This window comes from Sitophilus oryzae, unplaced genomic scaffold (assembly GCF_002938485.1).
Source record: "Sitophilus oryzae breed Bouriz unplaced genomic scaffold, Soryzae_2.0 scaffold_2006_pilon_pilon, whole genome shotgun sequence".
NCBI lineage: Eukaryota > Metazoa > Arthropoda > Insecta > Coleoptera > Curculionidae > Sitophilus > Sitophilus oryzae.
The window spans coordinates 579,411-606,132 of NW_022146732.1; the positions used below are offsets into that span (position 1 = coordinate 579,411).

The 26,722-nt window shown below is 31.5% G+C and overlaps 1 protein-coding gene across 1 annotated transcript in view; it reads left to right on the forward strand.

The window, feature by feature from the left end:
• Nucleotides 1-26,722, forward strand: part of LOC115883956 (GTPase-activating Rap/Ran-GAP domain-like protein 3) — a 298,089-nt gene that overhangs the window by 141,236 nt on the left and 130,131 nt on the right. The window contains exons 5-8 of the mRNA XM_030902380.1: nt 6,702-6,820; nt 12,407-12,641; nt 19,145-19,243; nt 23,756-23,986. Of these exons, the coding sequence (XP_030758240.1) occupies nt 6,702-6,820; nt 12,407-12,641; nt 19,145-19,243; nt 23,756-23,986 (684 nt within the window). The remainder of the gene's footprint in view (nt 1-6,701; nt 6,821-12,406; nt 12,642-19,144; nt 19,244-23,755; nt 23,987-26,722) is intronic.

The following is a 26,722-nucleotide window of genomic DNA, read 5'->3' on the forward strand; positions in this document are numbered from 1 at the left end:
TGAAATAAAAATTCCCTTACATAGATTTGTTGAACTGTTAACATTTATTTTTGATAACAACTACTTTCAATACCAAGATGAGTTTTATCAACAGATATATGGACTGGGAATGGGTAATTGTTTATCACCGATTTGTTCTGATTTAGTTATGCAGGATTTACAGGATCAATGTATTAAAAAACTTCCTTTTCAATTGCCGTTTTTTAAACGTTATGTTGATGATATTATAACTTCAATTCCTATTAATCAAGAACAAAGTATATTAGACATATTTAATTGTTATCACCCTAAACTACAATTTACATTGGAGAAAGAAATAAACAACAGCATAGCATTCCTTGACGTGAGACTAATTAGACACAATCAATTAATAGAGACAGATTGGTATCACAAGCCGACATTCTCTGAGAGATTTCTCAATTATTCCTCCGAACATTCTTTGAAACAAAAAATTAATGTTATTAATAACCTGAAAATCAGAGCTACATCACTATCATCAATTAATTTTCATAATAAAAATTTAAAATATATCGAAAGCATGTTGATTAAAAATAATTATCCAATATCTATGATTAAAAAAATTCTTAACAAGAAAACCGTTGTAAAATCTACTAACCAAAATGATAGAGAAGTTTATTGTAAAATACCTTATATCGACTGTCTGTCAGAACAAATTAAAAACACATTTAAGGGTCATACTACAAAAAAACAGGAAAAAATAAAAATTACAACAAGGAGTCATAACACCATAAAGAGACGGTTCTTTTCAAAAACAAAATCAAAGAATAAAAAAGAACTGAAATCCGGCATAATATATAACATTCCTTGTACTCAATGTCCTAAAAGCTATGTTGGGCAGACCGGTAGATATTTAAAACAAAGATTGAATGAACATAAAAATGATCAAAGGAACTTTCTTTTGAAATCTAATCCTACCGCATTAGTAGAACACAAAATAGAGACAGGCCATACTTCGATTTTGACAATACCACTATTTTACAAACACAATCTAATTTATAAAAAGATTATTTGCAGAGATGATAGAAATCTAAAAAAAACAAAATTGCGTTAATAAAAGAACAGACGTAGAAAAACTGAGTACAGCATATTTTAATATTCTTTCAAAAATTAAATAATATAACTTCAAAATAATGGTTTAAATCCAAATAATATTTTTATATGTTTTTTTTTTCAACTGTCCTTTATCTCCAGGTAAAAATTATATTAGTATTTTATCAACTAGAATTAGTTGCTCTCTGTATACGGTCAACGTAGGTACATCTGCACTGCTTGTCTGTGAAAGGAAAATATTTTCGTGATATTTCTCTATACATAATTGTGTTATATGTTTTTTTTTTTATGTAAGTGTGTTATGTGTTTTAAAAGGAAAAAAGGGATATATACCACTCCCCTCTATACCATCCGTGTATTAATGGATATGACTAAGAAAGTCCAGATTTAAATGTGAGTAATATATACATATATTTTATTTAATTGTTAACATTAGGGTAGTTTTACCAATTGTATATGTGTGGAATTCCACTGATATGTATTTTAAGTTGTTTGTTGAAATTTTTGGAAAAACTTTTATTTGATTGTATTTTTGCTCTCTTAACTTTGTAGTGTCCTGAAGATGCAAATAAATTTTGCGAAACGTCGACAAATTTAAAACAAAGGACTTCTGTTGATTTCTTTCGATCCTAATCCAATTTATAAAAAAAGAACACATTACTTTTTATTAATATATTTATATTTTATTGAAAAAAAAAATCAATTTAGCTCGTATTTCTGCAACATGTAAATATTTTTGAATTAGTCATTTACTTTTATTATGCTTTACTTTTGCTTTTGATGAGGAAGCCATGTTTGACTTAGGAAGCGACTTGTTTATATGTCACCATGTAATATGATGTGACATTTACTTATGGAAAGTAATCTTTCCAATTAAAAAATCAGATTTCTTTCAAATATGATTTGAAAAGTATTTCTAACACAGTATAGTAACTACATTTACCGGCACCAAAAAAAGACACCTTAAAATTTCGATGTATTTTAAAGTTAAATATATTTCATTTTAATGCGCCGATTTTGATAATTTTTCAAGCAATTTGTAGTTAAATTATTTGAGCCTCTATCCAAATTAAAAATGAAAGTTCCTAAAATGTTGATATTTTGGGAAAAGTTTAAGACACCCTATAGAATAAGTTAACAAAGCAAGGCAATTAAAAATAATTTTATCATTTAGGTACGTCTTTTCTCGATAATTAATTTTTGGTTCATCTCAATAGCTTTATTTTTAGAGATATTTGCTTTTTGAGGAAACAGTAACGATTTACAGCATTTTTATCATTAAAGGTATGCTTTTGGTTCTTATCAACACACCTATGAAATAGAGTTTATTGTTTTCCTAATATCACTGGCACTGAAAAGTCATATTATTATTGTTTGTTCAGAGTAACTCTAGCAGAGATGGGTTTAAGTCCAAAAGTTCCATACACTATTGTTGCATTAATTATCGTGATAGAGAACAACTTCTAGACTTAAAACCATATATGGTTGATTAACTACCCAACAGACAATAATAATATGATTTTTCACTGACAGTGACATTACATAAATAATAAACGCCATTCCATAAGTTTGTTGAAAAAATAAAATGTTTTTATATAATAAATTCCTTGCTTTGTTCACATATTCCAATGGTTTGTTAAAATCTGACTTAAATATCAACATTTTGTTTTCCCTCGTATAGTTGACGGATGGGAACTCTCATTTTTAATTTAGAAAGAGATACTAAAAAGTCAAGTAATTTGGTTACAACATAGTATTATAAAACTTTAAAATATATCAAAGAATCTTAAATATCGTAGGTGTTTTGTTGTAGAGATGGGTTGTTATTTAACTATCTGTTATTTTACAACAGTCATTTGGAAATAACATAACGCAACCGTTGCTACTTCTAAAAAATAACAGATATAAAATAACGACACGTAGAGATCGACCGCTCATGAAACGAAGTCGGCGCTCTGCATCGCTATGAAATCCTATGCGGCTCTAAGCAATTCCAAAAAACACCTTGTTAGCCCGTATGTAAAATGTAAATCAATATATTTTTAAGTTTGGTTTATTCCATGAATTCATGTCCGTTCGAATAGAAGTGGCAACGGCGCTTCTGTACCTAAACCCCGTCCGAGGGTGCGAGACGGGTAAAAATTACTTTTCACTTTGCTTTTGTTCCTTGGTGCAACCACAACGTTTTTATTTGCTGTTCACTTAAATTTAGTATTATTCTTTAAATTAATATAGTTGTTATATTATACAAGTGCAGTTCATTTATTTATACAGTCCACATATATCAAGGCAGCACAACTAGTATGAAAAATCTGTTATTTCGACAACCATCGATAACGGGCGGCGCGCCGACGACAGTCCAGATACAACGGAGTGGGGAATGCGCTACGGCGAACGTTATTGTTGCATCGGTCGACAGTTATGTTCGGGTCGCAACAGCTTAAAAATAACAGTATATAAAATAAGCAACTTTTTTTAAATAGTTGTGGGCATAAGGCGTGGCGGTCGAGATAACCGGAGTGGGAAAGTAACGCTGCTGCATCGGTCGATTGTCGGTTTTGGGTCCGCAACAGGTTGGAGAATAACGTATAGAAAATAAGCAGTTGTTTTAGATACGTTATTGTTTAACCTGTTACGCGCAAAACGGGCGGCGCGCGGCGGTCGAGATAAGGGGAGTTGGAAAATAATAGCTTTTTCGCCTGGGTGGGTCGATCGCGGTGTACGGTAGCGTTCGAATTTAATTAATTAAATTTTAATATATATTTTGGGTCTGGTAGACTTTAGGTACGTCAAAATTTTAAAATTTTCTATATAGAATTGAAAAGAGGAACACTTATAATGACATAAATAACACCATAAACAACCCCCCCCCTAAAAAAAATGTTGTAACCGATGCAATCAAAACTCAGTTACGGCGGACGTTTTTACCATTGTGATCCTCTTCTCGACCTTTAACACAGGTCAAAATATAATATCTATTCTTATCAGCTTAATATCGCTACTGTATTTTTCAAAATTAATAGGAAAGTATAAATAGAACATAGTATATAGTATATAAGTATAATAGAAATAGATTTTCAATATTTCATTGTTACCGCCAGCGATATACGCAGACGCGAGCAAAAGGCAAATAAACCTAAATCTGCGTCTTCCTTGTCACTCTTATTAAATGTAAGCGATATTCTAACCTCAAGAAATAAATAATTTTATTGCAGAAATCTCTAACATTTAGCCGAGTATCCGTACGATCCGTACTTAAAACGTTAAAACATTAATTGTAGAATATATTAATATCAAATTTACATCAATAAATTCAAGATTGACGACGTACCAAATATCCACCATCACCCATTTTTTTTGCGTAAAATAGTTTGAAAGTGGTTTTATTTTGTCGGATTTCTGGGTATTTTTTGGCTTTAATAATGCATGGTAAATAGAAATAATTAATTATAACTAAAAATAAAAAAAAATGTCTTGATTAAGCTTCTGTTATTAGAATTGCTTTGAGCAAGTTTATTTTACTATTTTGATTACTGCAAACTTATTTTTATATATTTATTTACATTTTAAAGTTTTTGTTTTGTAAGTTTCGGTCGAGGTTTCAGTAATTTTATTAATATTTTTAATGTACTTTCATTGTTTTTCCTACGTTTTAAAACTCTTCAAAGCCAATTTTACTTGCCTATCACCAATAATGATATTAAGAAATTGTGAATGGTGATTGGAAATTTAGTTATTAAATGAATTAGAACTTTGGTGACTAGAAATATTAAGTGCTTTTCAACTAGTTAAATAAAGAAATACTGTCTAAGCTAATTATTATTTTTTAATATTAGTAATATTGGTTTTTTTTAATAATAATTTTATTATTAATAGCTCCCGTATATAGCGTTTAACGCCTTGGGAGTAGCAAGGTACAGCTGCTGCTTGCCATGCTAGAGCCGTTCGGTATACAAGGAAGGTAATGTGGCTAGCACTACGCTTCAACCGCCTATTGTTACGTCAGGATTGTGAGTTCCAAGTAGTCATTTAAGGCTGAGTCGACCTAGGTACAGTACGTCTGTCCGTTCTGTGGCTGCGGGGTATCCGTGAGAGGGGAAACGATATTCTCTCGATGTTTTTCGTAAAAAAATAGACGACGCGTCCCATCAAAAAAATTCAACAAATTTGCAAGTAGTCAATAAAATGAGTGGGCGGAGCGATTTGCGGTGACGCACTCGTCAAATCGACGTATAAAATATATTGCTGTTTATTTAAATGTTTTTTGTCCGCATTCCTTTCATAGACACAGATCCAGCAGATGTACTGTACACAAACTATTTTTATTTTAATAAAAATAGTCGGCTGATGAAATGCTGGGTGTAGGATTCAAACCCACACCTTGAGATTGGTAGACGAGAGCCTGTACCTCTACGCCACCGGGCACCTATTTTCTTAATTAATAATATAATAAACATATTCTAAAAGTTAAAACAGAGTTTAAGTTTCTTATAAAAAAAAGTCAAAAGTTTGTTAACTTTTTCCACTAATTGAAAATTACTACCACTAATTATGACGTTCTGAATGCTTACATTAAAATTAGGTGAACAAACTTCTACGGCTAATTGAAACTACTAATTTATTCTACTGATTTCGAGGTTCTAAATGAAACTTAACAAATTACAATAATTATTACTTTAACAAAATGTCAACGGTTTTTATAGACGTTTTTTATAGACGTTGAAAAATACTTTGAAAAAAGAAGTGTTTTTGAATAGTTGTAATTAGATATTTTAACTAGTTTTTTCTTTGTTCTTTATGTCTTTTTGCTTCGGAAGACGGGAAGAAATATACTTACATTTTTTGCATTCGAAGCGCAATTCGAAGCATTTTTTGTCCGTTATGCAAATTTGTTTTATTAACACCGCTGACAAGGTGGTCCCCATTGAATTAACGCAGCGGTGTTTACAAAAAATAACTATATATTTTCTTAATGTGCAAGTGGCGAAATACCTACAATCACAAACATTTTGTCTGTGAAAGTAGGTATATTTTTTTTACTCGTGCCCAAAATCAGTATAACAAGAATCCAAAAAACAAAAACAAAAAAATAAAGATATAAAAGATACCAAAAATTATACTTTGAATAAAACAGATATGTGCACCTTTACTTAAATGACACATTCATCACCAGTCTGAATTTATTTTTATAACCCTAGAAAACTATATTATAGAACATTTAAATATTAAATATAAAAAACTCAAAGTCCCTTTTTTTCTTTTTTTATAATTTTAAAATTGAGATCTCTTTGAGAAACATGGACGCCTTCTTTAAACTGCATATCAACATGACAATGTAGTTAGGAAGTTTAATTCTTCCTGGAAATATTACTCAGGCAATTTCTATTCTACAAGTTTAGGTGCATAATCGAATGAGTTTTAAACTAGTACTTAAAACTTAATCCAAAGGGTAATAAACGGTCGAAGCGTAACTTAAACACACAATATATGTTTAGAGTCCAAACAACTCTAATGAAATAAGTTGTATACTATACTGACCTGTATATTTAAGCTACTAATCCTAATATTATCAACACATACAATAGATTATGTATGTGAAATATGTAATAAATGATCTGTTTTTTTTTCAGTTCACCAAAACTATGTTGGGCTAGACAATGACAAAACGCCGTTTTTCCTCAGCATTGTTTTGAACGAAGATAACAACACTTGTGTGCCTCTGTACAGAGCGATATTATTTAGAAAAACAGTAAGTTAGTAGATATTATATAGACTAATAGAGAAGACCCACGTTTTGTTAACTATGTGATAACCAAAATTATATTTGTTTTAATTTAAGGTATAATACAAGGTGGTCCCCGAAATAAGTGCATATATTTTAACTGATAGTATAGTTCAACCCTAGAAACACGCCTATGAGGTTTTTTCCGCGAAAAAAAAATTTGAAAATTCAAAATTTTTTTAGAATTTTTTTAGTTTTTAGTTAAAAAACATAATTTCTTGATGATATAAAAACATAGGTATTAAATTAAATTTACAAGAAAGAAAATCTAGAAAAGAACCAGTGGTTCTCAAAATTTTAGCAAAAAATCATTTTTTTTGGAAATTTTCAAAGTAAAATAACTCCGTTATTTTGGACTTATTTGGAAAACGATAAAGAGAAAATGTGTTTTAAATTTAACTTCATATTATTGATAATTTAAACCCAAGTTAATATGTCGATATTTGTATCGATTTTATCGTTTGAAAAATGAACGTACAACTTTTTATTTTTGTAGAGTGTAAATATTATTAAACCGTTTATGTGTTTCAATCAATAACTAATATACAATACAAATAATGTGTTTATTCAGTTCTGTTTGCATATTTTCAAATATACGTTTGACATTTATAGATTAAATATATACTACCAGTGCGTAATTTATATATAATTTGATAAAATATAAATTTTGAAAGATATATTGATACTATGAATTAGATTATATCAAAAAGTGTTCAGTAATTGTCTTACAGAGCTTTTTATAATTATGTTCACATATTCTTAGTGATAATTATTCACTTTTTGTGTTTATAACCGATCCAAGATATATTGTCACTGGTCAAAAGTGGTCTTGGTCTTGCTTAAAAACCAAGATTAGTGTTTGACAAGTACAAGACTTTCGTAAGACCAAGACCAAGCATGTAAGAGCCTAGCGGTCTTGATTTTTTTCACGTTCATATGATAATAAATTACTTATTTGTTCAAAAATATTGTTTTAATTTGCACTACTGCAAAAAATTAAAAAAAAGAAATAATTAATCAATATATTAAAAATTTCTGTCAGATAAAAATCTAGTATAATAATGTATTTCTTTAAAGATTTATTTTAATATTAAAATACTAAAAATCATTATCATAATTTTCATCTTATTCAATCATTTCCAATTATGATGTAGCCTCCCTCACATATTTAGAGACTATCTTTGTAGTTGGGCCCTTTGTTGTCTATTGTTAGCTATGCGAGCCCAAGTTATTCATGCTCATTTCCTTATATCATGGTTCCCCCTCAGGTTCGGTCTTCTTCCAGGGCTCTTTATTCCTCGTGGGTATTGTGCAGTAGAGGTTGATAGGTGGATACTTCAGAACACGCAAAAGAATATGAATTGTTCGTATGTTCAAAGTTTGAAGCACACAGGGTACAAACGTACAACGAATTTGGACATAAAATTACAAAAGACACCGTAGCAGCAGTCCCCCGAAGAGGCGAGAACGAGTGGAAAAGTGTCAGCAGAATAATGACAAATATAGTGAAAGAAATGATAGAGGATGAAAATAGGCATAGACAATAGACAATAAGGATACTTTGAGAGGTTGAAGTAAGTACCAAACCGCACTTGAGAGAGGAAACAGGGGAAAGGGTTTTAGTCGGTCGCTACAAGCAAACCCAACACAACCACCTGCCGCTAGACCAACAGGTGCAGTCTGCCAGCAGATCCTAAACCTATTAAAAAAAATCTTCGCGGATGATTTTTGTAGTCCATCTGTTGTCCGTTCTTCTTGCCAAGTGTCCTGCCCATTGCCATTTGAGAGATTTTACTCCATCGATGACATCTATTATCTGTTTTTCTTTATCGTATCAACTCTATTCCTTTATGGCCTCTTTTGGTTATCCCAGCAAATCGAGCGTTGTGTGACCTGAAGTTTACTTGTGATGTTCGTTTTAAGTGTCCAGGTTTTGCAGACATATATCTTCACTGATAATACACATTGGTCGAATATTTTCTTCTTTAGATAAGGTGGCATTCTAGATTTGAATATGATTGGGTTTCTTCCATAAGTACTCCATGCTAACTTAATTCTTTAACTCAATTCTTCTGTTGATTTCTGGTAGTAGAGATCCCGAGCTGTATATTAGTTGTCCCAAATATATTTATTCTTCTATAATTTCCAGTGTTGTGTTATTTGTTAGAATGTATTTTTTTTACTAAATACTTTGTTGTACATTACTTTAGTTTTTGCTAAATTAATTTTGAGACGCACTTTATTGCTGCCTGTATTTAGTTCGTTAATAATTTGTGTTTGTAGTTCTTCAGGACTATTGGCTATTAGGACTATATCATCAGCGAATTTTAGAGGGTTATGATATTTTCCATCTATTTTTAATCCTTTGCTAGTCCAGTTTAGCTGACGGAAAAGTTCTTCTAGTGCTGCTGTAAACAACTTTGAGGATATCGCGTCTCCCTGTTGAATTCCTTTGCCAGTTGGGAACTCTGGGGTTGTTTTATATATCATTACTCTTGCTTTGGCTTCTTTGTATATATTGGCGATGTATACGAATAATAATAATAGAATAGAATAATTGAATATACAGCAATCTTTAAGCTCAAGTAATTTCATACATTTTCCAACTTTTCAAAGCATTTTTTTTTATTTCTGGAACAGATGAAACGGTTGAAAAAAAAATATTATTTTATTTTCATAACATTGTCATACATGATTAACATTTCTTTGTTTGTTTATTCATTAATTAAATTGAACTAAACGGATTATCCATCATGGCATTTATCTTTCCATATTATACTTTCTACCCCTAAATAGAAGGTCTACATCATTAAATTTACTATCGTCGCCCATTAACAAAGGATGAGAATATGAAATATGTTCTTGCTTATAACGGTTCCATTAATGAAGAGCCATTGAAAAAATAGCGTCGAAAAATGTACTAAAAACTATTCTTTGTGTTATATATATATATATATATATATATATATATATATATATATATATATATATATATATATATATATATATATATATATATATATATATATATATATATATATATATATATATATATATATATATATATATATATATATATATATATATATATATATATTATATATATATATATATATAGGGAGTTCGAGTTCGTATAAGGAGTTCGAAAATATTTCTGCATTAAAGTTTTTCATAAATCAGCTACTTTTAAATCTTGAATACAATATTATGCATTAGGTACATAAAATTAATACTATTTCAGCCTTCATTACCACTCACTTTTGAGTACATTATTCATAGTATTTACACAGTATATTCTTTATATATGGTGAGTCTTAAATAAGTGCAAATATTTTTAGGACCGGTAGAACTCGATAAAAAACATATTTTTTCATCAGCGTTTTTCAAAGTTCAAAATAACTGAGTTATTTTAAATTTAAGTAAACTGTTATAAATCTACATAATAATGTCCATAAACTAATGTCGATTTTGAAAATAGTTACTAACTGTCACTAGAAAATTGTCATGGCGACACCAGCCCTCTTGATTGCCATTTTATTGAAAAATCGCTTTTTATTCAAAATCTAAGCTAGATAGGTATAGGAAACCCTACTATAGTTTGAAAGAGAATTTAAATATTAAAATTAAGAAAAAAATTATTTTTTGCTTAAATTTTGAGAACCACTGGATTATTTTCTTCTTGTAAATTTAATATTCTACCTACGTTTCCATAAAATCAAGATATATTTTTTAACTAAAAATCCAAAGTATTTTCCGAAAAATACCAAATTGTCTTTTTTGGGTAAAAAATCACATAGAAGTTTCTGGGATTAAAATATACCACCCTTATATATTTGCACTTATTTAAAACTCACCCTATATAGTACTTATTTTTAAGCGGGTAATATACAGGGTTTCCTACGATGTTCTCTATGGATATCTCGGAAACTACTGGAGATAGAGAGTCGGGGATACTAAATGGGGAAAGAATTGCAGTTTTGTGGGGTCATAAATATGCGCCTTTCAGATTTTCAGAAAAAATGCATGGCTTACTAGATATTTCGAAAAAAACAAATTTTGGCCATTTTAAAAATTGTCCCTAATTCCATTATAATCTATTTTAGGCAAAAAGTTTTCAGATAAAATTTGTAGATAATCACATCCCTAATGAGTATGTGTTCTCCGATTTTTTCTAAAGTCTGTTATTTTTGATATATGACACAAACATATATTTTTTTAAATGGAAACCATAGTTGGCCATGTCTTCATAAAAAGCGCCATTTTTAAGCTTTTCAGCGATATAATCTATAATAGTTTTTTTTTCAAAAAATTACAGCCAATTAGTTATAGCCAATTCTTATCTTTCTTGACTAATTTCACTTAGTTAGCCATGGAAACAAGTTCAATTGTCGCTGCTCTCAGAAATGTGAAACTGTCACTTCCAAACTTTGTAAATTAAAATAAACAAAAATTGTAAATATGAATTTTTCAAATTTAGAAAAGCGTGTAGGATTATTGGTTCGACTTTTCTTGGCCATACAGTTTCGAGGATACGTTGACCGGTGAACGTTACTTACGTTTTTTAAAAAACGGTTTTCAAGACATGTTAGAAAAGTTAAATTTAGATACTCGCACATTAATAGAGTGGTGCACTACAACATGTGCAATACAACCTGACTTTCATTATGACACATCACCTCTCCCCCACAATGAAAGAAATATTAAGAGTTATTTATATCACAATAATAATGTAGACTCAGGTATAGAAAGAGTTGGACCAATTGCATGGGCGTCCTCGATCACCTGACCTATCCATTTTGGATCTTTTTTATGCGGTACGGTTAATAACAAGGTTTACAAAAGAATTTATGAATTAAGAGAGGCACTCGAAGAGGCGGTACAGGAATAGTTTAATTAAGTCGACCGGTCGTTCTGCGGTAGTTAGAAATTCAGTTTTAAAAAGATGCATTAATGAACACAAAACAATAGCGGATTTTTTGAACATATTCTAAAATAACTTAAAGTGTATGTATTGTATTATTTTTTTTTAAAGTTTTAGTTTGTGTAATATAAATTGTAAAAAGCCGTTTAATAATATATGTATTTTGTCTTTTTATAAGTAAATCATAACAAAATAAGAACACCATGCAAACTAAGTGAAATTAGTCAAGAGAGATGATAATTGACTTGTAAAAATAACTTTTTGTGCCTCGCCTGTAATGCCAAACGTACTCCCTTGCCACAAAAAGTATAATTTTCACTCCTAACAAAACAATATACTTTTGTATATTCATTTTTAGTTTTGTGCTTCTGACAACATGAAGTAATATACATCCTGAAACGTTAGGCATTTTTTGTCGGTTAGGCAAAATTTCTTTCGCGAGTAAAAAAACATTGACAGATAATAATTTTATTATTTTTTGAATTTATTTTTAAGGGTCAAATTCTCAAATTTTTTCGTCGCAACTCTCAAGTAAATTCTCAAATCGTTCTAGTCGCAACTGTTTTAACCAAAAAAATGATTGATTTGATACTTTATTTATCTCTACATTTAATTTCTTTTGATTGTTCCAGGGTGCTCAAAAACTCTCACTCCCAATACCTCAAAGCAAAGTGATGACGGTCAAACAAATTCTATCGAAATTTCCCAATATAGACAAGGCCGAAAAAGGACCAAAAGAAATATTCTCGCCCGATATCCAGAAAGATCTGCTTCTCCTAGAAGAACAAGAAGGCTCGGTTAATTTTAAATTTGGCGTTATCTACATGAAACAGGGACAAACCAGTGATGATGAAATTTTAAGCAATGGTAAGTTATTTACTTAATAAAATTTTCAAACTATGTATTAAACAGAAATTTTTTAAAAATAATTATATATTATTTATATGTTAGACACATTTACCATCTAAAATATAAACTATTTATACAGAGTATCTCAGAAATAAATGCAAGTATTTTAACTGGTACCTAGTATAGTTCGACTCTAGAAACACGCCCAAAATTTTCTTTTTGAAAAACTTTTGAGTGCCACTATTCATTATCCAAAAATTTCTTTGCCATGCATATAGAGAATGCTGCCACTTACGTTACTCACATTCTGTAAATTTATAAATTCGCAGTACTTTGAACTATTTATACAAAAAGGCGCAAAAAAAACTTTATTTATATTATTTTAAATTGTACTAGTTCTAGCAAAACTCCCACTATTTTAAATACGTCTGTTACAGTTGAGTAAACTGAAAAAATAAATCCTAACTATTATTCCAGCTTATATTTTCACCATAATACGAAATATTTTCGATCGTTTTATTCAAATACTATTTATTTTATAATACACACTGTATAACAATGAATAGACGTGAATGACGTAATAATAGAACCACGCGGTCAACACGTGTACCGACACGCAACGCGCCGAACGAATAAAGAGAGCGAGATGCGCAGAGCACAGCACTCGCTAGTTCAGTTAGCAACAAGTGGCTGTACAAGATGATATACAGCTAGATAAGACATATAAGATGTTTTGTTCGTCTTTTATATTACGTATTAATAGAGATTAAATATACAGGGTGTCCCAGAAATAAGTGCAAATATTTTAACTGGTAGTATAGTTCAACCACAGAAACATGCCTATGAGGTTTTTTTTGCGAAAAAAAATGTTGAAAATTTAAAATTTTTCTTGACATTTTCCGGAAAATTTGAAAAAACTTTTTAGTGCCACTTGTTTATTCACCTGAGATTTCTCTACGGTGTATCTAAACATTGCAGTGTTGCAACCTCCTATGTTATCCACATTCTACATAGTTCTACATTTACAAATTCATAGACAAATTTCTACTCAAAAATTAGGAATGTTAAATTTAATCTTTTATCAGTGCTCATTATTAATAATTATTATAGAAAAAAAAAACATTAATTATTTTTAGTACTTACCCTTTCAATGAAAACTTAACAAAAACCACCGAAAATTAACTTAAAGGATGAAACATTACGTTTATGACGTTTACGAAAATGATTCATCATATTATTCACAACCAGGTCACAAAAAAGAAATTCCTAAAATGTTTATCGTAATTTAGAATTCAATATATCGAAAACAGCCCAACAAATAATCGATTAATTTCTGTTTTGTTTGTTTTCTTTCATGTTTCTCTGTTTTATTTCAACCACTGATTTACAAAACACCTTGAAAAACGCACATTACTTTGAATACCGTTTCTTATCGCCACTTTACGAACTACTTTTAATCTAAGAAAATACATGTTTCACTCAACAATTTTAAATACGTATTTTGTTTTTTCGCTATTTTTTCGATGTATTTCGACAGACCAACCGTCGCGCGTCGGCCAAGAGTGCCACGTGTGAACTGGTCCTTTGAGCCGCGCCGTCGTGGCGGGCTTGCGTCAGACGATGATGTTAAGCAACGTTGCCGTAGTTACAACAATTTCAAATTCAAGACATTCGAAGCAATCAAATTCGTATTAAATTTTAAAATAAAACAGAGAAACATGAAAGGAAACAAACAAAACAAAAATGAATTTATTATTCGTCGGGCTGTTTTCGATATATTGAATTCTGAATTACGATAAACATTTTAGAAATTTCTTTTTTGTGATCTTATCAATAATCAATTCATTTTTGTTTTGTTTGTTTCCTTTCATGTTTTTCTGTTTTATTTTTAAAATTTAATAAGAATTTGATTGCTTTGAGTGTCTTGAATTTGAAATTGATGAAACTACGGCAACCTGCATGACGCAAGCTCGACACGCCGGCGCGACAAAGGAGCAGTGAGCAGTTACCAACCAGTGATGCGCGACTGTCTTGGCCGACGGTTGGGCTGTCGACGGAATTGTCGAAATACATCGAAAAAATAGCGAAAAAACAAATTACGTATTTAAAATTGTTGAGTGAAACATGTATTTTCTTAGATTGAAAGTAGTTCGTAAAGTGGCGGTAGGAGACAATAATTCTCAACATTTATTCATTCAGAAAGGTATTCACAGTAGTATGTAATGTGTGCTTTTCAAGGTGTTTTGTAAATCAGTGGTTCAAATTGTGATGAAGCCTATATGAAAATAATGTGTTAAGTTAAAAATGGGGAGTGTTATTTTAGCAGATTTTATAATAGCATGTACAAGTAAAGCAGCACAATGAAGTGTATTTTAGTTAAGTGTGTATCGAAAAAGAGAACTGTCGCAGTTACATCGATCTGTCATAAGTATCTTTTTTAATGTTGGGTAAGTTTTTTAATTTAACTTTTTTAACTTTTAAACATTTAACTTTTCATTTATTTTATGTAATAATATCACAATCTTAAAAATGTAATGCATTTCTGCAAACTCCTCAGGTGTTGTGATTTTATGACTTTATTGACTTTTAAACATAAACTTTCTTGTCCATATGGCAACACAGTGCGTCGAATTAACTGAAATCCGGGCTTGATCGGGCTAATTGGATGTAGTTGGCAATATCTGCCGGCGGTTCTCAAAATGCTGCAATTATTTTTTTGAATTTTCAAAGTTAAATAACTCGGTTATTTTCAATTTATTTTAAAAATGGTAAAGAGAGAATATGTTTATTTTGACCAGATCTACCACCCCCTAAAATATCTGCACTCATTTCTGGGACATCCTGTATATGTTACTGTAAATGTCCGAAATGCGGTAAAACCAAGGATTTATCAAAAGCAAGTGGTAGTAAAAACAATTTAACCCCATCAAATAACCACCTAACCAATGCATTAACACCTTCCAAATAACCAGCCTAACCAATGCATTAACACCCTCCAAATAACCAGGCTAACATAATTAGTTAATGCTTTTGGTAAATCCTAGGTTTAGCGCGCTTATCCTAGGTTTTACCGCATTTCGGACATTTACAGTAGCATATACAGGGTGTTTCAAAACAAAGGCGAAAAACTTCAGGGGGTGATTCCTTGTTCAAAATAAAGGGTAGTTTGCTTCATAAACGTTGGGTCCCATTAGGGAGATTAGATTTTTTTTTTAGAATTTAGAATGAGTGGGAGGTTGGGGGGTTAATCACTTCGACCTTACAGATCCATTGTGTCCCCCTTTCTTGAATCATAACTCATCATACAGTCCCAGGGCTTTGACAAAAGCCAGTATCTGGGACGGTTTTATAGAGGGTAGTTCTCCATCTCCAATATCAGTCGTACCAAAATTCATGGCACGAATGGTTGTCGTCTCGGCGCACTCAGTGATGAGGTGTACTGGTGTTTCCCCATCTTTCCCACAGAATCTGCATTCGCCGTTTCTTCTTAGTTTCAATCTACTGAGGTGTCCATTGAGGAGACAGTGTCCTGTTAAAAACCCCGTGACAATCCGAAGATTGTTCTTACTCAGAAAGATCTGTGATTTTTCTTGATCATAAGCCCTCAGAAACTTCTTCGAGTGTCTTAGACCATTGCAAGATTTCCATTTCCAGGTTGCGGATGGAATCTTCCAGGATTCTTGAGTTCCGCCTTGAGTTGGTTACCACTTGAAAAGCAGAACGGTTCTGGTCCAGTTAGTGGAGTGTTCCTCCTTTCCTAGCTAGATTATTTGCTTTCATTGCCTTCTATCCCTTGGTGAGCAGGCACCCAGTGTAGGAGGACTTTGTTTTCTTTGCCTAATTTATTCAGCTTCTCTAAGCATTCTTTGACCAATTTCGAATCGATTGATACTGAGTTGATCGCCTTTAACGCTGCTTGACTATCAGATAAGATGGCTATTTCTTGTGTCCGATAGTTCCTATCTAAGATAAGTTGTACGCATCTCTCGATAGCGTAGATTTCTGCCTGTAGGATACTAGGGTAAGTTCCCATTGGTTCGGAGTAATTAGCTCTCGGCCCAAACACTACGATCCCTGTTCCCGTATTGGTTTTGGAAGCATCAGTATACCAAGTTATGGTATGGTCTTTTAACTGCTGGGCAAGCGTTTCGCTATTCCAATCCTTCTTATTGCTCAATACTACATTGACATGTTTGTCAAAGTTGTACGTTCTTGGCATATCGTCCACTGGGAGTTGCAGGAGTGGTATTTCCTTTTTGAGGGTGTTCCAAGCCCCTGATCTGACAATTCTCCCAGTACTAATTCCGTTAGTGACCATTCTAATAATTGTAGCATTGGCATATCTACCAATGACAATGTGCAGTGGTATTATATCTAGAATGACCTCCATTGCTGCTGTTGGACAGGTTCTCATGGCTCCTGTAATGCAAACACATGCTAGTCTCTGGACTTTGCATAGGTTTAGCCTTGCCGTCCGTTGCTCTAGTTTTGTGTACCAGGCAACTGCTCCATAAGTAATCATGGGTCTTACTATCATGGTATACATCCAGCGCAAAATGTTAGGGGAGCAGCCCCATCTATTTCCGGCCAGTCTTCTGCATATCATGAGAGCCTTTATGGCTTTGCTGGTAGTGTTCTTAATATGCCTGTTCCACAGGAGTTTACTGTCCAGGGTTATTCCCAGGTATTTAACTTCCTGTGTTGGCAGTATTTCCTTTCCATCTAGTTGGATTCTTTTCAAGTTTTTCAGACTTCGCCTTCTGGTGAATGGCACTATCGCGGTTTTGTCTGAGTTGATACTCAGCCCGACAGTCCTACACCATCTCTCAGTGATACGGAGTCCTCTTTGGATAATATCACACAAGGTGCCTTCATGTTTCCCCCGAGCGATCATGACTATGTCATCTGCATACCCAATGCAGTGTATTCCCGCTAGAGTTAATTCATCTAGTAGTTCATCCACCACCAAGCTCCACAGCAAAGGGGAGGTTACTCCACCTTGTGGAGTTCCTTGCGTTGTTTTAACAGCTACAGTTTTGGTGCCCATCTGAGCCTCTGCTGTTCGTGTTGACAGCATTTCCCAAAACCAGCGAATAATAGTTCTGTTCACCCCTCTTGTTTCTAGAGATCGCCTGACCACCTTATGTGGTATATTGTCAAACGCCCCCGCAATATCCAAGAAGGCACAAATTGCTGTTTCTTTGCTATCCAGACTTGTCTGTATTAGCTCCGTTAATTGGTACAGAGCAGTTTCTGTGGATCTGCCCGTTCTATATGCATGCTGACTATCATGCAGTGGTTTAACCTTTAGATGATTTTCTCCAATATGGTTGTCAACTACTTTCTCCAGCGTTTTTAGTATGAACGATGTGAGACTAATAGGCCTAAATGACTTGGGATTTGTCCAGTCAGTTTTGCCTATTTTGGGTATGAAGATTACTTTTGCTCTTCTCCATGTGGTTGGTATATATCCCATAGCTAGACTGCTTCTTGTAATGCTTAGTAGATGGTATTAGGGAGATATCGCGGTACAAAGATGGCGGAAAAAATAATAATGTTCTTATTTTTTATCTTGAAAACGAAAAGAGATAGATTAATGAAATTTTATGGAAGCATTACTGTTATGAAAACACACATTCTGGTAATTTTTTCACTTTTATAAAATGAGTGGAAGGGGTTGAAATAAACTACCCCTATCATTCTTGTTAACGAAATTAAAAAAAAAATCTTATCAAACACATGCAAAAAAATTAATTTGGATAGTTTAGTTTGTTTAGAAACTTTTTTATCTCTTGTATTTTTTTTATAAAACTCACCGATTTGAAATTAAAAACTAAAATGTAAAGCATTACATGTCAGGGCTAAAAATATTTTTAGATTAAGAATCTAGTGATAATAACGTATTGCAGTAGGGTAATGTCAAATAAAACAATAATAGAAATATCCTAAAAAGTGATAGCGGCCGACTAGATTTTTTCCTAAAAAAAAATTACAGCTGCCCACTAGATTCTTTATCTAAAAATGTTTTTTGTCCTGACATGTAATGCTTTACATTTTATTTTTTAATTTCAAATCAGTAATTTATCAAAAATACAAGAGAAAAAAGTTTCTAAATAAACTAAGCTAAAAAATTAATTTTTTTGCATGTGTTTGATAAGATTTTCTTTAAATTTCATTAACAAGAATGATAGGGGTAGTTTATTTCAACCCCTTCCACTCATTTTAAAAAAGTGAAAAAATTACCAGAAAGTGTGTTTTCATAACAGTAATGCTTCCGTAAAATTTCATTAGTCTATCTCTTTTCGTTTTCAAGATAAAAAATAAAAACATTATTTTTCCGCCATCTTTGTACCGAGATATCTCCCTAATGGTTGACTTTTGACCCAACGTTTATAAAGCAAACTACCCTTTATTTTGAACAAGGAATCACCCCCTGAAGCTTTTCGCATTTGTTTTGAAACACCCTGTATAAAGATAAAATTTCATTATTGTCGTAACTAACAATGTGTTTTTATTTTTAGAGCATGGAAGTAGCAGATTCGACCATTTCCTATCTCTACTAGGCGACAAAATAAGATTAAAAGGCTGGGACAAATATAGAGGTGGTTTAGATATAAAAGGTGTGTGATACTCTTTCATTTTCATAAAAAGTTTGTTAAGTGTTAGAAATTAGCATCACCGATCTTTTAAACTCGATAATGTGATAATGTGAACTTTTTAATGTGATAAAGCTGAGAAGTTGTAAGATATTCCGGGAGAGTGTTGTTGCATTGAGTATCCAACAACCTCACACTTATGCTTTCCTTTTTGTGTTGACATTTTTTCGTTAATGCGGTGCCCAGTTTGGGTTCTATTTCATTGATTTTACTACCCGAAACAGTGTTACATCACACAAACTTCGTACCTGAGAATAGTTTCAATAACTGCACTAGTAAAAGCTAAATTATTTAACTATATTATGGTAAATCCACGATTTTGTACATGTACAGGGTGGGTCAAATTCGACGCTTTTAAATGGAAACACCCTTTTCTATAGGAGATAGATAAAAACTAATGTCGGTGTTTGAAGCTCAATTTTTGTCAAAAACATGATGGTGAAAACCGCATATGGATATCTGTTACCGTTTCGGAGTTACGGGGTATTTTTAAAAAATATGCATTTTTAACAAATCGCTGTAACTTTTTTGTTATGGAAAATTTTGTATTTTTATGAAAACATTTCCAAAGCACCTTTTTACGTAAAATTTATTGGTTTAAGTATAATTTTTTTTAAAATTAATAATTTAAGAATTATCAACAGAAAATGTAATTTTTTATATGGGACACCCTGTATATTTTTAATTTATTGAAAATAATTTAAAATTACCTTTCCAAAAATATAACACACTTCATATTTTGCTCGCTTGCTCTTCGAGATATAGAGTATATAAAAATTCGGCCCGCTTTAAATAAGTAGGCTTTGAACGGACCGGCTGTAATGCAAAAAAAAATCTGTCCGTGAGCATCAATTACAACGAAAATAATATTTGCTACGAGAGATGCAGAATTTTATAACAATTTAAAATATATTTAACCAACATCAACAAATTTAAACTATATCTAATAACAATAAACATAAATAACAAATCGACCGTCTTCTGTTATGGACACACGGGGCAGTTTTTGAACATTTCTCGCGGAACTCGCGGAACTCAGTGGGAGTGAAAGATACCCTCTCATAACTGCTAAGTATTTCTAATTCTTGTCTAGATTATACGAAAGAATAAGGAATCTCTATTCTTCCGCAAATATATCCATAGGATTAGATCCATGGGCACTAAGTCAGGCGGCCTCGACGGCCAACGGCTGGGATCTTGGTTAGCTATTCAATTATTCTTGAAATTGGCTGCAAAAATTTGCTGATAACTTCAGCGTTCAGAGGCGATGTGTCGTCTTGCTGGAAAAATATGTTTTCGAGTTCCAATAAGGGCATATCATCAATAAGGGGTCCAAAGCCTACTAGTTAACAGTGGCGAACTTTTAAAAATTCTGTATTTCGAAGGGAATTATAACAAAATATCAAGTGTGCTATATTTTTCGAAAGGTAATTTTAAATTCTTTTCAGTTATTTAAAAATATAGAGGGTGTCCCAATTAAAAAATTCACAGTCCTTCACAAAGATGCAACCGGGGGGGCATTGAAAATGATGAATAAAAACGTAAAAATATGATTAGTGTTAATATGAGTGTATTACATACATATGTTTAAATAACGAACTTAACAAAAAACAACAGATTTAAAGATTCACTGAAAAAGTAGTAATGTTAAAATTAAATAAAACATTATTAATAATAATTATGCGATCGCACCTATCCGTAAAACAAGCAAGCAAAAAAAAAGAATTCTTACGGAAAGTTACACTTTACGATATAATTTTTTAACTGTTAAAGGCAAACCCCATTTAAACACAAAACTTTTTAATACCTACTACTGTATCCAAAAAACTTTTTTTTAAATTACTAAATTCTTAGCCACGCTTCTGTTTTTCTTGGCTGTTGTGCGGCACGTCACAGATTAACAGGCCCACGTTTGCACCACAAGGCGATGCTGCAGACCAGCGGTTAATGCGTGAAACAAATGTGTTACATATTATTCGTAGTATTAGTGGTATTATATTGGAATCAGCTTGGCATTAGTGGGGCATTATATGAGAAATTTTGGTATTTAATTTGAATTTTTGGCATTAGTATACAGACATTTGTCAGCGGTTTACTCCTTGTAGATAATCAAAAAGTTTTTTGATAAAATTTGCTTTTTATGTCAGATCATTTCTATGAAAAATTACATTAGATTTTTACTAAAGACGCTGGGTAATTAAAACATTGACTAATAAAGCTTGTCCACTTTAAATAAGGGGTCACGAAATATCCTCCTAGGAGTGTTTGGGTTAAGGGGTGTATAATAAATTAATCGTTGTTTTATAATAAAAACTATAAAACATTTATTTGTGAGTAAAATAATGCAATGGTTGGATATCTCTCCTTTATAATTAGGTGACTAAAAATACACTAAAATAATTAGAAAAAAATCTTGTACTTATTTAGTAATTACGTCAATATTAATTAATTGAGTTTCTAGTCTATTTTATTTTATGTACAAATATATTATTAAATTTTAAGCATTAAGTAATAAAACACTTTGTGGGGGGCCCTCTTATATCGTAAGAGGTTACGAAATATACTCCTGGTTGCACCCCTTGCAGAAAACAGTGTAAGGGGTGTAAATAAATTGTATAATTACTGTTTTTTATAATAAAAACTATAAAACATTTCTTATTTGTGAGATTAAAAAAACAAAACAATGCATTGGTTAAAATAAGTACATTCAATACATATGTATGTGTTATAACATAATATAGCCATTACTATTATTACTATTATTATTAAAATAATATGTGTGTAACATATTTCTTTAACGAATTAACCTGTAACAGACATTTATATGCCCAGTATATTTTTGTTTAACAAACCAATCAGGAAAAATCCAAAATCTACCGTTATAGGAGGTATAAGATGATTAAACTTATATAATGACAACTACTTATCGGATAACAAATTAATTACTACTGTCAGCTAGTTCAGCTACTGTCTAGGTAGAATATACCTAGAGTACCTACACCTACCTATGATGTAGGTAGATTAAAGCTTATTTTGACGTTACCTCTCACTTCGGTGTCACAAGCTGAATTTTTCAGGGATGGAAGTACAGTACATGATATGGGGACCCTTATTCCGAAAGTAGTACAAAATTAGACCGAGTAAAAGGGCACTATCATCAAAAATCGATATATTAATACCACTGTATAGAGAAAACAAATACTTATTTTTTGATCCAGTACACAATAAAGTCTTCGTAGGGAGTAATTTTTTATAATTATTTACGAAAAAACATTTCCATTAGCGCTTATGACCAAAAAAAACTTTGAAAATGAATAATCATTTCAATCATGCGAAAATTTGGTTTAAAAATAGATTTTTTTTAATATAACTTTCATTTAACGAAAAACGAAGGCCTAAATGAAAAAAAGAAACAATTTAAAAGTTTCGCTTATGTCTTGACAAGGTATCAAAGCAAACCCCATATTTTTTGGTTTTAAACTAATAAAGATATATCAATAAACAATTAGCGATGTAACGGTTTTTGCGCGCGCTGGCCGACTGCCGCCGCTGCGCCGAGATTTCCTATACCCTTGTATATATGACGTCATGGTGTGGCAAATGTAGCATTTTAATTCGATTTGGGCTCCCTTATATAGGATAACAGAAACATTTTCAATGTTAAAATCAATTTTTCTGTTGATAACTCTTAAATTATTAATTTAAAAAAAAATATACTTAAACCATTAAATTCTACGTAAAAAGGTGCTTTGGAAATGTTTTCATAGAAATACAAAATTTTCCATAGCAAAAAAGTTACAGCGATTTGTTAAAAATGCACATTTTTAAAAAACACCCCGTAACTCCGAAATGGTAACAGATATTGATGTGCGGTTTCCACCATTATATTTTTGATGAAAATTGAGCTCCAGACACCTATATTAGTTTTCGTCTATCTCCTATAGAAAAGGGTGTTTCCATTTAAAAGCGTCGAATTTGACCCACCCTGTACATGTACCGAGCGCTGCTGTCGGAATTTTTAAAATCCACTGAAATGCACCAAGCTTATACGCAATACTAACAATATATGGCTGACTTAAAACGGATGGACACATTAACATTTTAAATAATTTATATATATATATATATATATATATATATATATATATATATATATATATATATATATATATATATATATATATATATATATATATATATATATATATATATATATATATATATATATATATATATATATATATATATATATATATATATATTCTTTTATGAAATTTCCATAACACTATTAAAACTATAACGGATGTGTATACATTATTGAAATTAGATAAATCAGATAAATACCTTCTAGCAACGTACATACACTTTTCAGAAAAAAATTCTGTAACGATTTTTTTTGTCATATCATCCAGTTTTCTAATTGTAAGATTTATAAATCTAATCAAATACCTATACAATTTTACCAATTTGTTGCAGGTGACATGACTGGAAAATACTCAGTATATACTATATACGAGGGCCACGAGATAATGTTCCACGTGTCAACTCTATTACCTTATTCGAGAGACAACCGACAACAAGTTGAGAGGAAAAGGCACATAGGCAACGATATAGTCAATATAGTGTTTATTGATACAGAAGAAGGTTCACAAAATGAAAACGTCCACGCACAATTTAATCCTACCTGTATAAAGTCACAATTTACTCGTATCCTTTTTATTGATACATACAAAAATGCTTCTTAATTTTAGATGGAAGCCAAGGTTATAATATGATATAGTTTGATGAACGATATTTCAATATTACGTTATATACAAGGTGATTCATGGCCATGGCACGTTAAACGTTCATGGAGAACAGGTGATTTTTTTTCAAAATTTGCATTTTTGCATAAAGGCATCTGCTCCATCTGTCTAATTTATTTTCAGCATTACAGTGTTGCCGCTTCATACTAAAAGTGTACCAACTTTGGAATTTCAAATGGAACACCCGGTATATTATTATATTTTTCGAAACTACTTCCAAATCTCATTTTTTCTGTATTATACTAACCTAAATATCTAATAGTTTTTGAGATAAAAAATAAAACATGTATAAAATTGACGAAAACATGATCTTGAATAAGTCGTAAATTCGACATATTGAAAGCTAAAATTTGGTTTATGAGGAAAGTCAACATATTCGATCTGTCCAAATCAACTAATTGGATATCAAACAAGGAGGTCAGAAAAAACAATTATTTCCGTTTGTTGTAAAGTCGATCAAATTATTGTTATTTTAAAATCAAGCCTATGTATATTATTTAAAAAATCGAAACCCAAATAAAATTGATTTTCAAGGATATATCATGTTCATTTACCTAAACGTTCTGGTTTCTTCAGTAGCCATTTAAAAGATAATACCTTTATTATAATTGTTTCGTTTAAACACAATCGTTACCATGACAAATATTTAAACTTTATAAGTATCAATTAATTAGAGTTTACTTGCTAAATTTCTAAAATTGTTATGCTAACGAATTTCTTGAAATGAAACTATAATAATAGAATTATTAATTTTTAAATAGCTCTACTTAAGAAACCGGAAGGTTTAGGTATAGGAACATGACATATCGTTAAAACGCAATTTTGATTAGTCTTTTGCTTTTTTAAATAATACACATAGGGTTGAATTTAAAATAACAAAGATTTAGCACTTTTATAACAAACGAAAATAAATAATATTTTTGCTCTACATAAGTAATATCCAATAGGTTTATTTAGACAGATCGAATATGCAGGATGGTCCAAACTGTATTCAGGAAACTTCGGCAGCATATTCTGCAGATAAAAATAGATAAAAAAAGTTCCTATAAATGTATGTCCTAAAATGCTTAGTTTCGGAGATACAGGGTGTAGAAGTTTCATATTTATTTCCATTTTTTCCAAATAATTTCTGAAGTAACCTGAATTGAAATTTTTCCAAATAATTGGTGACTGGGAGTTTTTCGACATGAAAAATTTTATTTTGATGTCAATATGACTCCTATTTGTAGGGGGCGCCACATACATCTATTATAACTATTTTGAAGAGCAATAACTATTCGTCTGTACCTGTATAAAACTACTGGTTGAAAAAATATACATTTCCGTGATGTCTCTTGGTAAAAATCGCTACGAGAAACCGTTCTCAAGATATTTAGAATGGAAATAGTCAATACATGTCATTATTGACGAAAAATAAACACGTTGAGTATATAGTTATTTGAGTAAAATGATAAATTTGGGAATTTTTTATTTTTTTAAATTAATCATAAATTTTTCTTCGAAAAATAATGTTTTTGAATGAAGTTTCTGTTAAACTTTTGGCATAAAACATTTGAAATTTATGATTGCGGTCTAATAGCTATTTAGTCAACATGTTTAATTTATGTCGATGACGACAGGTATTGATAATTTCGATTCCAAATATCTCTAGAACCATTACTTCTAGCGATTTTTACCAAGAGACCTTTTCTGCGTAAAAAACATCGTAAATGTACATTTTTTTGCTCAGTAGTTTTATACAGGTACGGGAGAAAAGTTATTACTCTTCCAACCAATTAAAAAATATGTAGGTGGCGCCATCCCTCTACAAGTAGAAGACATGTTGACATCAAAATCCATTTTCTCATGTCAAAGAACTGCTAGACACAATTTTCATCCTAATATTGACGTTACTTCAGAAATTATTTGAAAAAAATCGAAAACTTGAAACTTCTACACCCTGTATCTTCGAAACTAAGCATTTTAGGATATACATTTATACGAACTTTTTACTTATTTTTATCTGCAGAATATGCTGCCAAACTTTCCGGAATACAGTTCGGATCACCCTGTATATGGACTTCGCGTTGTTATAACCCAAATTTAATTTTTTAAGATCTCTAATTCATGGTTTTACCAATCCATATTAGTAGGGGAGAAGGGGGTTTCTGCGCCAGCAGCAGGAGCAAAGCGCACTGCGCATGCGCGTAAATCAGCTAGGAACATGTAAAATACGCTAATAAACAAGAATAAACAGGTTTGAACTGCTTTGAACAGCTTTTGAACAGCTTTGAACCGCTTTTTAGCTTAAAACAACAGACCTGTTCATTTTTTGTTCATACCTATTTATTTCTGTTTTAAAGCTGTTCAAAGCCGTTCAAACCTGTTTATTCTTGTTTATTAACGTATTTTACATGTTCCTAGCTGATTTACGCGCATGCACAGTGCGCTTTGCTCCTGCTCCTGGCGCAGAAACCCCCTTCTACCCCTACTCATATTCACGACATATTATGTCAATTTTACACACAGGAAGCGGCAACACAGTAATGCTGAAAATATTTTAGAAAGATGGAGCAGAAAATACAAATTTTCAAAAAATCACCGGTTCTCCATAAACGTTTAACGCGCCATCGCTGTAAATCACCCTGTATACAGGTTG